Source organism: Amphiura filiformis, chromosome 9 (genome assembly GCF_039555335.1).
Source record: "Amphiura filiformis chromosome 9, Afil_fr2py, whole genome shotgun sequence".
Classification (NCBI taxonomy): domain Eukaryota; kingdom Metazoa; phylum Echinodermata; class Ophiuroidea; order Amphilepidida; family Amphiuridae; genus Amphiura; species Amphiura filiformis.
Genome location: NC_092636.1, coordinates 16,345,219 through 16,361,698, shown reverse-complemented (window position 1 = coordinate 16,361,698; position 16,480 = coordinate 16,345,219). Strand labels below are relative to the sequence as shown.

The window sequence follows — 16,480 nt, the reverse complement described above, 5'->3', positions numbered from 1 at the left end:
GGATCAAAATGAGTGAAACCCAAATCTAATGAGTTAATTCCAAATCTTAACAAATTTCTAATATTGTAGTGGATTGGATTTCAGACATCACTGTGGTTTGTATGGGATATTTTGCCTCAGAAATGAGTTTCTCCCTTTCTTTTTTCTTCCCTCCATACTTTTTACCACTGTGTGCTACATACATGCAGGAAAACTGCAGCCCCGATGGACACTTGTTGATGAGCTGCAATTCTAATGACTTCCTTTTCTACAGTCGGTACTGCTAGGGTTAAAATTTTATTGCAATTTATTTTCACTTCTTTTAATTTTAAAAAACAAGGTTGTGTTTTTATAAGTGTGATTCTTCTCATAGATGAATTAATTGCCAAACGAAAGCTGCAACTCGGGATTGATAATTCAATTTTGTAGGCGTCAAGTTTTGCTTGATAAAAGCAAGTGTGAAAATGTTAAATGTGAAATTTAGTACTTGGGGAAAACAAAGATTGAGGAAGGTAGTCTTGTATAATAGTGCTGTTTTTATGTTATTATTAGCTGTGCAGTCCAAGGCAAAGGTTGCTAAAGTAAGTGGATCAATGAGTGTATTTAAATCACACCGAAATCTGCACATACAGTGTCTATGCTCAGTGTAGTAAAAAATTAGTATGACATTTGTTATGTAAGGCAGGTACAAGGTAACTTCACAATTTCAAACTTCTTTTCTCAGAGATTTGTTTCAGGGACCTAATTATCATTAGAATTTTAAGCAAAGTTCTCTTTTTATTATCTTTTCTACTAATAATATAGGTACATGTACGAAAGTGAGGATGCTATACAGCGAGTCAGCCACAACTGTTACACTTCAGCTTTGAACATGGTCAATAGCTAAGCCACAGAGTTGTATGCAGCTACCAGTATGTGCTATATAAGCAACATCTTGGCAACCTGATGAGACGTATCTGGCAGCATGTAGTGGGAAACACAAAACTTAAGTGCTGATCCACCACACTAGTGCCTGTAATCATGCTACTATATATTGAATGCCATATATAAACCAAGCCATGGCCAATTGGGAAAGAAACAACGTGCAACAACTTCAGGCGTGACTTATCAAAATAAACTTCTTGTTATTTTAGTGAAATAAGTTTAATGTGTACAAACCATCAAAGGTTGCAGTGTCCTTGTCTGATGCTGTGTCATCAAAGAGAAACTAAAACACATGATTAAGCAAAGGAATTAAACAGATATTGTGGGATTTCTATCGGGGGACATACAGTCGCTTGTGTTAATTCAACCTTCCCAGGATTCAAATCGAGCGGTAGTATCGGAATAGCTGTTCAGAAGAGTAGAGACAGAACTGGATTGAACAATAAAAGAAATTTTCTCTGCATATGCATTCATAAGCCAGATGTCCATGTTCAGGTATAGTGGCAATGGCAGTATGAGATATAATGCCAAGGAACTAGCTTTTATTGCCATTCAACCTGCCAAATTCTTCACCAAGGAAGGACCATTGTATATGCGTACTTCTCAGGGAAGCCATGTTTGGACAAGGAAAAAAGATGGTAAGTATTATGGTAGGGCAGCTAAGAATACGCAATTTGCTGCTTTTAAAAGTCACAGATTTTTGCCTTTTTTTTGACAATCAAGGTGCGTTTTTGGCCTCTAAAATCGCATATTCCTAGCAGACCTATATTTTGGCATGCCGTCATTTGGCATGTTCAAGATTAATAGTATGCCTTCCCTTGATAAGGACAGAAAACATTTTCATCCTTGTTGACGATTTGATTTGTAATCTTGGGCCTATCATGTAGTATATGACCATTAATGCATTATGCTTTTAATCTACCAGACTTTTTATAGCTTAGTCAAACAATAAGTCTGAAATTGAGCATGGTTTAAACCAGGATCTAGACCATATTTCGAAATGGATGAACACCAACAAATTAACACTTAATGCCTCTAAAACAAAGGTTATGACTTTTGGAACACACCAAAGAACTAGAAAAATAGGTGACTTGGAAATAAAATAATAATAATAATGAAATTCTTGAGAATGTGAATGAGTTTAAATATCTTGGTATGTGGTTTGACCCGCAACTTAAATGGGATAAGCATATTGAAAAAATGGCTGGCAAAATATCACAAAAACTTGGTGTTTTAAAAAGGTTAAGTTGGTATATTGATCAATACACTCGTAATATTTTATGTAATGCTATCATCTTGCCTCACATCGACTACTGTTGTACAATTTGGTCAACTGCCGCAAGTAAATATATTAATCAGATTCAAGTCTTACAGAACAGAGCAGCCAGACTGACTCTTGGGTGTAAAGTTAGGGATTTACATACATGTGAAGGATTTGTACAAACAACTCAATTGGATGAAGGTAAATCAGCGGGCTGATTAATTTAGAATTATTCTTATGTATAAATGTATTAATAATGTGGCTCCGGAGTACCTGAGGGACAACATTCACTCACAAATAAACATTCACTCATACAACACTAGATTTGTTGCAAATAAAAATGTTTTCCATTCTTCTGTTCATACTGAAACTGGTAAACGTTCCTTCAGGTACTCTGGAACAACAGCATGGAATAACCTCCCTGACAATTTAAAACAAATAAGCAATATTACTAACTTTAAAAAGTCGCTCAAGGACTAGTCTTTCCTGTTTATAGTCTCATGTGTTTTAATCTTTTAAATATTTTATGGTATTACTCTGTATATATTATGTAGTTTGTAATTTTATAATATTTATTTGTTTTATATCTTGTATTTACAATTGGTGCAATGACTTTCTAAGTGTATTCTACATTTATTTCCTTGTAAATCATTTGTTTATGTTTTATTGTATCGAGGGCCCCTGTGGAAAGCAGTGCTTGCACTGATCAGGGTTTACCCTCGTTAAAGATGTCATTAAATAAAATAAAATAAAAAATAAAGTTAAGACAACTTGGAAGAGGGAGAAATAAATTGTGACCAAGGTTTAAGTGTGTACTACACCCCTGCCCAATTTTGTGTCTATTTTTGCATTTTTCTCAAAAATTATAGCGCATTGGGGACAAGTAAGATATGTATATTATAGGGGCAAGGACTACAACTACTGTACTGGCAATTTTATTTCAGCACAGACAACACTTGTGGAGTTACAGTCAAAATGAGGGAAAACCAATATTTGATCAATAAATCAATAACTACTTGCTTTGAGTTGCTGAATTTTCAATACAGTAATTGTAGTCTTTGCCCCTATAATATACATGTACTTATCTTACTTGTCACCAATGTGTTATAATTTTTGAGAAAAATGCAAAAATAGGCACAAAATTGGCCAGGGATGTAGTACCCCCTTAATGAGGTATGGAGTATGGAAGAATAAAGGGGCACATTTTCAAAAAGAATTATGCCGACAGATTTTGTTACATATATTTCACAGTTTTATACAACTACAATGTATATGTACGCTTTAGGATTAATAGGAAGAAGGTTGCAGAGGCATAGTTTACTGACTAGCTTCTTGGGTTTTTTTTGTTCAGTTCTGCTATCATACGGAGTGTTTCTGTTGTAATCCAGTATATTTCCTTGTGCTTACTGCTTATCATACCTTATTGCACCATGCTTTGTTGGAATGCATGACTCGCATGATTTTCAACTTTAGATCACTTTCTTTTCTTTTCATCACATAACATGTAGCCTTTGAAAAGCATAATTATTATCCATGCTAGGTGAAATATGAAGACATAGATTGTAACAAAATCTTATTTAGTGTTTTAATCATGTAAATGTGACAAGATCACTTGAAATGGTGCTTATAGCTGCCTACGGTGTATAATAAAATAACCGCTGCTACAGGAGATTGGGATTAGGGTAAGGAGTAAGGGTTGTGGTTAGGTTTCTGAGGGTTAGGATTTTAACATAGTAGGGTTAATAGGTTTCAGGGGGTTAGGATTTTAACAGTGTAAGGTTAGGATTATGGTTGGGAGTAGCGACCACTATTCAAACAAATTGTACAGTGTATCGCAATACTTGCCTGAAAGAAATGTAAGGTTTTATTTAGTTGTAAGTTGACAACAAAATGGAGGAGGTCCAAGTATTAGATAATTTAAAAAGTCTCTTAAATCCAGTAACCTGTTGAAAACAAATTGATCTACCATGAAAAGAGCATCTGCGGGTGCCTTGATCATGAATGACAATGATGAAATTGAATTCACAAACATCTTTCAAGACATTCAAGCAAGAAAACCAGACTTATTTCTCATTGATCATGAAAATGCCAATTGCTAAGTGTTTCATTTTGGAAGTAACATGTCCTTTTCATGCTTTCATTGAGGAAAGTTACAACACAAAGCTCCAAAAGTATATGCCCCTTTGTAACTTGATCACCTTGTGGGGATTTGATTGCAAAATCTTTGTCTCTGTGATTGGGTCACTCGGCCATAATTATGTTCATCACCGTATCCGAAGTGAGTTGATGAAACTTGGCTTCCCCGAACGTATTACCAATGTCTCTGTCAATGTAAGATTGGGACCAACATCATTTGGAGACTGCGAAACAGGCTCACCAATGTCATGTTCATTTTGCATTCAAATTCAATGCATTTTGAAATCATTAATAGAGTATGACATGAATACAAATTATCAATTTTCATATTAAAAATACAAAACATCTTGAATTTTTTTATTTTTTTATTATTATTTAGGTCAACCATGGGACACTAAAGTTGTTTTTATAAAACTTCCGTGGTCCGAGCTGTGCGCCAAGCGTCTACGAGCGTACACACAGAAAAAATAAGCAATCACGCTGATTGGCTGATCAACGCACCTGACAACAAGTCGGCTGACCCATTGGTTGTCTGTTTGGCGCGTAGTAGGCGACCTTGTCACTTTTACGCGATCGCAATTCACCAGCGCGTACCCCGACCACGGAAGTTTTAAAAAAACAACTTTACAAAACCGAAAAAATAAAAAACTTAATACAAAAATTTAAAAAATGTTTTTGAAAAATGTTCACCCAAAAACGGGGTGGGACTATACTCGCGTCAGTACGGTATTTAATCATGTAATGATTCAGTGGCCCAAATGTATTTGTTCATTATTGAATCACAATTTCGTATAATACACGTCTTCATACATCCAAACATAATTAACTTGGGTAGATTTCTTACGTCATTTACTGCCTTGACTTGTAAATAGGGAAAGCAACAGACATATCAACACGTCTGTAAAACCTTTGATTTAATTATCAAGGAGGTAGATTAATTAACAGAGGAAGCTATTATACCCAGCAAAAGGTGCACTTATTGCCCACACACTTAATTTAATTTGTGGTGTACTTATATGCAGTGTTAGAAAAAGGCCTCAAGAAATGTGTTTATTTCCTTAATAACATCTTGGCTTTAATTTGTGGCACCAGAGATGTTGTTAATGAAATATGAGATGTGTCGGCTGAAAGTAGGATTCTGATGTATACATGTACGTACATGTATGTGTAGAGGTACATGTACATCTTGTTTTGATTTTCATTATTTTATAATATAATGCCACCATCCGGGCTCTAGGGGTAAGATGGTAAGATGAAAATGTCGCCTTTATAAAATACGGAAACATACTGAAAGTAGGCACAGTTTTTAAGAAATGCCACGGTAAACGCAAAGACATACAACGCTCTATCGCGTAAACGTTGTACGCAAAGGCACACAACGCTGGCGTGATTGTTAGACATGAACGATCAGCCCTCATGAATATGCAAGAATTCACAGCATACAAAGCACCGGGACTTCAGTTGTTGGTGAATAGTCTAGTAGTGTGTGATAGTACCTATTTATGCATCAATTCTCACAATAAGATGGCATCATTGTCATTTTAAGGGTGCGAACATGAGATCACTATCTGATCCAAAGCAAGTATATACCCTTTTCTTAGGGCATACGGGATTTGGCAGTTGCAATTGGACATAATTGTGAAAAAAGAAGAAATAATGTTTTAAAAAGGGCAATTCCGTTAAATGCAGATATTTCGGACACTTCAAGGGTCTCAATTTTATTGCTTCTGTTATGTGGTTCTTTTTTGCATGTTTTTTTTATATATCCCTAGTAGAACTATTATACATGTAATTCCTGAAAGTTTCACTACATTGTCATTTCTAATCTCAACTGTAGCAGGGGTGGAATTTCGCGGGAGTCTGAGAGTCGACTCTCGCAGAGACTCCCGTAAAATCCTATTGCGAGAGTCCATGTGGACTCTCGCTGGAAATGATCGGATCAGTGAACTTACGTTTAAGTTCAACACGCTTTAAAACTCAAAGCTTGCAAAATATAAAGGAAAAGTCGCCAAAGATGCAATGACATATATGGCAGTGAGAGTATGATGACACATATATTAAAAACTTAACTTTGTTAGTTTATTTGTTAGTTTGTTTGTTTGAATGCATTTTACGTAAGCCTACATATAATACCTTTTGGACTCCCGCAAGATTGTTCAACGAGAATCCATTTACGGGAATCCATGGACTCTCGCAAAACTCTCTTGCGAGAATCCACTTGGACTCCTGTGGCACTTTACGAAATTCCACCCCTGCTGTAGGTTTCAAAAACTCCTCTGTTGCGGACGTACACAGAGAATTGACATTTTAAGACTTGTATGTATTATAGCAAGATCTCTCTGAAGTGTGTCAACCATTAATAGAAACTTTTAGTTTTGATGACAATTGAGGCACCAACTTTGTTGAAACAATCAAAGAAAAGATTTTGATTCTTTATCGTTTAGGTGAAATTTAATGTTTGGTGTTATGGACAAGCATTTTTTTGTGCCTATGTAAAATGTCCAATTTTGTACGTCTGTCACAGAAAGGCGTGGTCATTGTTTTTTTTAAATGCAAACAACAAGGGTTGCATTTTAACTTTCATAAAATGTAAATTTTGTTTTTCAAACAACAACTGGTGCTACATGTAGGCCTATGTATCATAATGATGGAAATAGCCATATATTTGGTTTTCAGTCATTATCAACCAGACTTGGAAACATTTAATAAAATTCAATGTTTGATTAGGCCTGGGCAATGGAACTTGCCACTCCCCCTGACAGCAGGCCTCCTTTAATTCATTAACAAAATCGTTGTATATTGACTAATTCTTTCATTATTTTCCCTTTACATTTCAGTGTACAATGAAAGGTGGTGCCGTCTTCGGGGCAACCTACTTTTTTACTTCAAAGGTCGTGACCTGTTATCAGAGCCTCAGGGCGTCATCGTCTTGGAACAGTGTTTTGTCAAAGAAGAGTATGCAGAAATACAGTCATTTGCCTTCTGCATAGGTAAGACATGTTGTTATTTATAAATCCCTCTCTAATTTCTAAATGAAGAGGTCTGATGCTCTCCTCTTAAGGCTCTCACCAATTCCAGGGTACTCGAGTTTCCGACCGTCCTTGGCCGACCCGGGTCAAAATTCCAGTAACAGGTTACACAGATCAAAAAAAAATATTACAAAATTGGAAAAAGAAACAGTTATAAACCCTAAATTACTTGTCATTCAAGGTTGGAAACTGGTACTTATTGGAAAAAAAATCAAAGCTGGATAAAGTTGTTCATTGTAATTACTTATGTGTATATTGAACAGCCAGCAATGTATACTAATTCAATGTGTCCCTGTCTGTTCAATAGAAGCAAACGTAGCAGCATTACTCCGGGTTCCAACCTTGAATAACAAGTAATTTTAGGGTCTGAAACTTTTTCAATTATTGTAAACAAAAATTTGCATTTTTTCTGGTACCTGGATGCCCTCCAGAAAATTCAATCGGATACCCGAGTGCATAATTACCTGTTAGGCCTTATCTCCTCTGAGCAAAAATGTTGGTGGGGAAAATATATCCTGCATCGTATCCACTTTAGCTGGCACTGTCGGTATTGTTTTAACCGTTGGTAAAATTTCCAAGAATGTGGCATGAACCACTTTTTATACTCTTTGGATGAAAGCAAAGTGCCATATGATAAACCTAAGATTCAGGTATCTGAACTCATGTTGAAATCTCTCTGGTATTCTCTGTGAGATGCTTGGTGTATATTCCATATGATGTGTTCTGGACCTGTTCCCATCCTAAGGTGTCATTAAAATTGTTGTTGTTGTTGTTGTTGTTGTTGTTGTTGTTGTTGTTGTTGTTGTTGTTGTTGTTGTTGTTGTTGTTTGAATTTTTTGTTGTTATAATTTTCATTTTAATTTTAATTTTAGATTTTTGTTTTGTTTTTTTGTAGAATTTGTAGGTGAGGAACACAACCAGTACTTTGCTGCCCATTCTGCTGAGCTGCGTGATGAGTGGGTAGCCATCTTGCAGAAAGGTAGCTATGAGAGCCTACGGTCACAATTTCACAGCCTCCGAGCCCAGTTATTAGCTAGAACAGGACAGGATCCTATTGATGAAGAGAGACATGGGGTCGTTGGCAAAAGTGACCCCGCCGAGTCCAGCTCGAGGGAACCAGTCTTAGAAATGTCTATTTGTAAGTATTCATGATACATAAGCTTAAAAAGTTACCTTTTCAGAGTCTGAGTTGAGCAAAGACGTAGCTTGCGACGCCACCACGGCGTCTTCATTCACCGTAGTGATTACAGCTCCGGTCACCTGACCACCCGGTGGGTGGTCAAGTGGGTGGTCAGATCATCATAGATGGCGGGCAGGTCGTATCCGGCATCCCTGTTGAGTGTAGGTCTTTGTGTCTTGATCTCTAAGGCTTCTCTGATCTTTCAGAGGAGTGTAATCACTACGCTGAATGAAGACGCCGTGATGGCGTCGCAAGCTACGTCTTTGCTCAACTCAGACTCTGAAAAGGTAACTTTTTAAGCTTATGTCAATATGACAGAGTCCAATATCAGTCTACATGCTGCTATTCATGATATACATGTATAAAGTAACAAGGGAATCTCAAGTATGTTCACATAGGCCACACGAACATTGGCGTAGCAAGTGGGTGGACAAACTTCAGGGGCTCGAGGGTTCAGGGACCATAAGTACAAACAAAAATGAAATTAGGGGGGAAGCTAAATAAAGAAAAAAATATTAAAATAGCCCACACTGCTCCTTGTCCATGAGGTCCCCAAAGCTCTTGCAATGCCCCTGCACACGTATAATCATTTCTTTGAGAAATTTCCCCCCTTTTTTATGGAAAAATCCAGTAAAACTATTATTTTCATGGGAAAAAAAGAAAAAAATGTATTCAAAAATACAAAATCAACCCTCAGTGCTGCACAGACTTATATTTTTGTACTCAACCTACCACATATTCTATAATTAATGCCCCCTTTTAGAATAAATACCTACATGGTTTATATGATGTAAAGAACCTCACATAAATGCCAACTGACAAATTTTACAGAAATTTCCAAGCCATAGCATGTAAGCATGGTAGGTAATCTTACAACTGGCATGTTATGATCACGAAATTGCATTGACAGTGATGTACAGAACCTCACATTTAAACGCCAACTGATGAATCTTACAGAAATTTCCATGCCATAGCATGTAAGCATGGTCAGTAAGCTTGAAAAAACTGACATCATGTCATGATTGCAAAATTGCATTGACAAACCCTATTTCCATCCAATTCATCACCACATTATAGTAGAATATTCATATATTTAACTAAATAAACCACATTCTTGCATAAAAATGCACTTACAGATCTAATTTATTAGTATTTACTGATAATATGTGGCCTTGTGTGGGCAGCGCCATGCTGTGTTTCAAACAGAAAGTCGTATCTTGCAATCTCGCAATAATACTTCCTCTTCTCTTCATACCCACCAGCTTGTACAGAGCTACCAAAGAACAACCACGGAGTGTCGCCTAGCACCTTCGTCTCAATCAGTTGTGTCACGCCCCCAGATACCAGATGGTCAAAGAGCGGACAGACAGAGATCATTGACCAGAACTCTAATCCATTTTTCCTCACGACAATAGCATTTGAGACAAGTAGAAACATCTCGCCAATTACAAGATTGAGAGCTAATATCTATGAAGTACAAGACAGGAACATTCACAAGGTAGGACTGAAATAATAGTAATGGAATGGATACTTGTATTAGGGAACAAACCAAAAGATTGATGATGTCCTATAATGTTATTGTTTGTTATGAAGCTCCATCTGTATATCCTCATATAGGTTTGAAATGTTGAACATTTTACCAATTTAATCGGATTTAGTCAGAAAAACGTAATTGGACATAAATGTAATTAGATTTTTTACCTCCCCCCTCCAGAAAGAGCTTTTTTTTTTTTTTTGGTTTGTTCCCTTACAGGATTCTAATATTGAATACATTTAAGTGACATAATAAATACTCCCAAGCTGTAGCCTTATTTGAGAATAAAGGTGTGTGTACCAAATTTTTGCAACTTGAATTTTACCTTGTAAACAAGGTAGGACAAAATATCACTGCTGTTACCAATATGTTTGAAGATCATTTTTGTTCTTCCTAAATTTATAAGATTTTCTGTATTTTATCCTACCATATCACATAATTTTCTAAAGACGCACATTAATCATAACTCTTCAGTGTCGTTCTCGTATCGTTCTAGTATGTCTAGTGTGAATCAAACTTCATCACGTTCCCCTTCTTTGGCTGCAATCAGTGAGCTACGTCTCACGTCCCCTCCTCGTCGTTCTAGTGATGCTGGTGCCAAACCCGTACGACTCACGCCCCCTCCTCGTCGTCGTCGTAGTGATGGCGGCGTCAAACCTCTGTTGTCGTTATCATCCAAACATCATTCTCACATTCCAAAGACTAGTCCATTGTCTCATGCACCGTCTTGTCCTCCACGTCGTCCATCATCTGAAATAATCACCTCATCCCACCCCTCATCTTCTCTTCATGATGATGTTGCACAGGTGGTACCCATCGGTCAAGTCATCTGCTCATTCCGGGATATCGTCACATCGCCGGAGAACCGTTTGGTGCTGGATGTGATAGGGACGGATGGGAGTAAATCTGGAGCAACGATTACACTGTTACTGTGGGAGGTAAGTTCTTACTGAGTAATTAAAGGGACAGTGAGTGATTTGCTAAACCAGGACACCCTCAAATTCAGAATGAAGCATTTAATGGAACAAGTGTGCTGTTTCTCTTTTCAAATTAGTAAGCGTGAAAGCAATTCTGTAGAATTGTCTCCTTGTTGGATTCCAGTGGCAGATTCGAAATGTGCGCACTAGCCTAAATGCGGTGGAAAGCATATATACGACACACTCGTAGAAGGGCGATTTGTACATGCTTGCGCGAAAACGCATTGATTCGAATTTCCTGCTGCAAAATCCCACATGGCGTTAACACTCAACTTGAGACGAGACACACTATCATACGTTACTAACATGTTGCTTTTTTTAGCAAATTCAGCAACCATAGTGGCCATACAAGCATACACAGTCAATGCTTGGGATAGCGATTAACACTTACAGAATAAGCTGTTTCCACTGTTTTATGAACACTAGCATGAACTTGATCAAATTGCTTGTTGATCATTTGATATAGGAAAAATAGGGTGTAGAGAATCATCTCTGATTATCCCCTTAATTCAACTTTGTGAAAGCAGATGGTCATTATTGTATTGTTGAATCTTTCAATATCTTTGTAAATGACACTATTAACAAACAAAGAAAACATTTGTCAAATCCTTTTTATAAATTACTCATACTACTAACCGTCCATTGCATATTAATTTGCACAAAATCCGCTTGACGTCATCATCCCTATATCTTCGTGTCAGAAATTGCCATAATAGTAGGGCGAATCCACTAGTTCTTCAACAGCCACGCATGGCGATTTTGTTAGAGATAGGCCGTTTGACTCAGGCTAAGCACACCACCTGTTGCGATAAAAAGATATGTTTCTTCCCCATTACGAATGCGGCGTTGCCATTTATCAGCTGAAATGACTCATTTTTGCGATCTGCGCATTCTCATTAGGCTCATCTACAAGCCTTACATTAAGCGTGCCAAGACCAGGAGCCAAAAGCGGCTCCTGGTCCTTAGGATTTTTGCTCAACCAGGAGCCATTTTTGCAAACCCAGGAGCAATTTCAAGAAATGAAGAAATTAATTAGTTTTACAGGTTTTATCCATTCGCTTAAAACCGTTTTTGCAGACTTGTGAAGTCCATCTTGGAGTCGGTTACGTCTTGTGGCCGTTTGTTTAAGGGCAACTATAATTAGCTTTATACTAGGGTCCACCACTGTGTTGTCTAGATCATGAGACAATGAGAAAAGTCGTTTTTTTTTTTTTTTTTCGTAGGAAAACTTAGCGAAAACGTCAAAAGTTACCTTCGAATAAACCAATTTGGACACAGATTACTCAGAAACCAGAAGGTCGGTAAATGTTTAAAATGAAACACACATGACAGCTGACAAATCCAAGTATTTATCCCCTTCTAATCTTCTTCAAATCTGATTTTTCTTTCAAATGAGCAGACCGTCGTCTATTTCAGTACATATTTGTCAACAATTCAGCCGTATTCCGTTTTGCATGGTGGGCATGTATGTGAATTCGCAACTTTCATTGACATATGATTTGATAGCAAACATACAGGCCTTCGTTGTGTACCAATATGGGCATTGGCATGAATGGCGGTGTTTCACAATACTGTCATGATGTCAAATTGTATTCATAGGTAACATTCGGTTACCGAAATTTACCTACGAATACTTGCTTCTATTGTTGACATCTCAGAAATATTTAAATGCAGGCTATTGACACTTGGTAGAAATAAAAAGTGTATTACCCTGCACCTATTGCTTAACTATTGTTTACTATTCTCTCAGTTTGTGGAAATGACACAGCTTTTAACATGTATTCGGAGGTAATGCATATTTTTTACCAAACCTACCTTTGTGCCATTTAGAATTTCTGGCAGCTAAACACAATAATAAAGATTTATTTATTTATTTATTTATAACATTTGGCAAAAAGCACAGGCAATACCCAATAGTGCTCAAAGAGCACTAAATTAAAGGAAGCCCTACATACAAAGCGAACAAAAATAAACTGAAAAGCAAAAACAAGATAAAAAAGACAACTATTGGAGGTTTTAACTGCAGCCCTGAAAGCGGACAAGGTGGGACAACAGACAACATTTTCTGGCAGCGCATTCCATAACATAGGACCAAGGTGGAAGAAACTTCTTTGACAAAGTGTGAGGCGGCTGAAAGGTGGGTAAAGAGCTCGGGAATGGTTACATCTTGAGTTGGACGCGAATGAGGAGTGAATACATTAGGAGCAGATGAAAGGCCGGCAAGAATTTTGAACACATGGCGCACCGTAAAGGAGTCATGACGGGCCTCAAGAGAGGGGAGGTTAGTTTGGGAAAGAAGGCTGTCATGATCCAGGTCCCAAGAATGTAATATGACCCGGCAGGCAAACCTCTGAACAGATTCCAGGCGGTTGGTTTGGGTTTTGGTGAGTGGGTGCCAGGTTGAGCTGCTGTACTCAAGAGCTGGACGGACCAGAGAAATGTACAAGGTGCGACGAAGATGTTGAGGAGCAAGGTGGAAGTTCCTATGTATCATGCCAATCATCCGACGAGCCTTCTTACAAAGGACATCAATGTGAGTGTTCCAATTTAATTTACTAGAAATGTGAATGCCAAGGAAGGTGATGTCTGTCACTCTATCAATGGGTTGGTTGTTAAGTTTTAAAAGAAGGTCCGGGTAGGGGTTGATTTTGGTGGAGATAATCATGGTTTTGGTTTTCTTAGCATTGGCTTGAAGTAGATTGCAAGAAAACCAAGCGGAGATTTTGGTGATGTCCTCTTGAAAGTCGGCTAAGTCCTGGTGGTTGTTGATTGGCTTGTACAAAGTTGTGTCATCCGCATATAGAACTAGTTTGCTACCTGCAGAAAATGGGATGAGAGATATGTTGTTGATAAAAAGCAAGAAAAGAAGGGGCCCCAGGACAGACCCCTGGGGAACCCCAGAAACAACGGGAACAAGGCGAGAGGAACACCCATGGACGGCAACACACTGGTACCTGTCTGTAAGGTAAGAATTAACCCATGACAGCAGTTGACCAGATATGCCAAAAGCACTAAGTTTTTGAAGCAAAAGTCTGTGTGGCACTTTATCGAAGGCTTTCGCCAGATCGAAAAGTGCAACCACGACATCTTCTTGCGGGCTTCAATGGCATTGTGCCAGTCTAAGATGGCTGTAAGAAGGGCATCTGTGGTAGATGAATTTGGAAGGAATCCAAATTGCCTCTCAGTGAGCAGATTGAATTCTTGAAGGTGGGAGAGAATATGTTTATGAATAACTTTCTCTAAAATCTTGGAAATGATGGGCTGGAGAGAGATGGGACGGTAGTTTGTAATGGACTTTTGTCCCCAGATTTGAAAATAGGAATGACACGGCAAATTTTCCAAGCAGAGGGACCCTGCCAGAAGACAAGGAAAGATTGAAAATATAGGTCAGAATTGGGGAGACGGTGATGGCGGTACCTTTAAGCATGGCACCGAAATACCATCAATACCAGCAGCAGAGGGACGATTTCCGGAGAAGGATGAGATCAAATACGTCCTCAACTGTACAAACTACACTGGAAAGATTCCCAGGAGGATGGTAAATACTGGATGGAGTTTGAGAAATATCGACGTCGTCGGGATTAAAGCATTCAGCAAAAAATTGACTGAAAAGATTGGTAATGTCTTGGGGATTATCAGCAATAACGTCATTGTATTGCATGGTATCAGGAATGGATGGGCGACCAGATAAGGACTTCACATATCCCCAAAAGCGCTTACTGGGAGAATCGCCATCAGCAAGGGAAGCAAGATAGGAATGTTTAGCTCGCTTAAGCAGGTTAGACAATCTATTTCTAAGGTACTTGTACTTTAAATAGATATCTTCCCGCTTTGTGGATTTCCATTTCTTGAACAATTGATGTTTCTTTCTAATTAACTTACGGAGGTCACCAGTTAGCCAAGGTGGATTTTTGGCTTTACAACGAATAGTTTTCTGGGGATACACTCAGTCATAGTTTGCATAAAAAGTCATGAAAACATATCCAGGCACTTTCAATGTCTAAGTTATGATCTAACTGAAATGAAGACAACAATGAGTTAGCTTTCTCCCAGTCCGCATCAGAATATTTCCATACTGACCGGGGAATAGGTTTGGAGCTGTTTGAAGATGTCCGAATGCAATGCATTTCAGTATTAGACATATCAAAGCTTGTATCAATTGCGCATTTATTAGTGATTTCCATCTTTTAAAGATATATCTAGTGCTATGAAAAATTGTATTCTTAGGTAATGTAAAAAAATACCACTCGAAAAATTATCACACAAAATTCATAATTATGTACAAATATGTGAAAAATTGAACAGGCAATCTTTGAATATACACCTTTCAGGAAATCAATTTAGATTCAATCCAATGACCTCTTTTCATAACTGATTTAGATGTTTTTAAAAATACTTTAAGAAATATTTTGAAAAAATTGGTAAAAATAGCATGTTTTGGGGTCTCTGTGTCTAAGTTTTTCACAGAAGGGGTCTTATTATATATGGCATGAAGTGTATGATCAAGGCGAATAAACACAATACAAAAACGAATGCCAATTGATTAATACTTAAGTTATGGCCCTGAACATGCCTTGTACACTTTTCGTTGGATTCGACCATATGCAGTCCAAGGTAAATTATTGGTTTTGCATATGGACTATTAAGGTTAAACAAAGTGTTGAAGGGCTTTACCTCCAGAAAAAATATATTATTACCTTATACGTAAGAAAATATGTCTACTTATCATGTGAAATAAAAAAATCCGGAAAAAAATGTGTGAAAATGTGTTTTAGCCTATTTTTTAGCTCTTGTCAAGCACTATTATTCGATTTGTTTACAAGCGCCAAGCAACTGTCGTCTAGGAGAGTGATTGACATCTTTATTATTAGAGAAGAATGGAATCTGTATAGTTCATGAATATTCATGTATTATTTATACAACCTGTATCCCAGCCATTTTGCTTAGCTATCATAATCGTTCATATACGACGCCCATATGATCCATGGTGTTAAACTGATATTCAGCAACTTTATATCTCTCGATCTTTGCGATCCGAAATATTGAATTTCAACTTTAGGCACATCTCTAGCAAGATAATTAAATACCTGTCACAAATAGAGGTCTTGAAATGTTACTTGCAGCGTTAAAAATGTGAATAGAGAACAAATCGGGTTCAAACATGCTTCAAAAATATGGTAATCAGCGTAAGGTAATTGTCAACGCCTACTACCAGAATAGCGGAAGAGGGCAGACTTCATAAGGGAGTGTTCATAATATATTTTAGTGGGGACAAAGAATTTATTTGGGAAATTTCCTGGGTTTTGGTTTTGTTTTTTATTTTATCTTCCTGTTCGGGTGTTTCGGTTGGCACATTTTCGGGTCATTTTCATGCACTTCACAGGAGTTTTTCGTGGCTTTTCTCTGTAGCTGTCGTGTGTCTTTTTCCCCACGTACAGGGTATAAATAATAAATGAATAA

The 16,480-nt window shown here is 37.5% G+C and overlaps 1 protein-coding gene across 1 annotated transcript in view; it reads left to right on the top strand.

The window, feature by feature from the left end:
- Positions 1–787: 787 nt before the first annotated feature.
- Positions 788–16,480, top strand: part of LOC140160690 (inositol polyphosphate-4-phosphatase type I A-like) — a 69,718-nt gene continuing 54,025 nt past the window's right edge. Inside the window, 5 exon segments of the mRNA XM_072183978.1 lie at positions 788–1,541; positions 7,138–7,290; positions 8,225–8,467; positions 9,772–10,007; positions 10,850–10,981. Coding sequence (XP_072040079.1) covers positions 1,385–1,541; positions 7,138–7,290; positions 8,225–8,467; positions 9,772–10,007; positions 10,850–10,981 — 921 coding nt within the window. The 5' untranslated portion in view covers positions 788–1,384.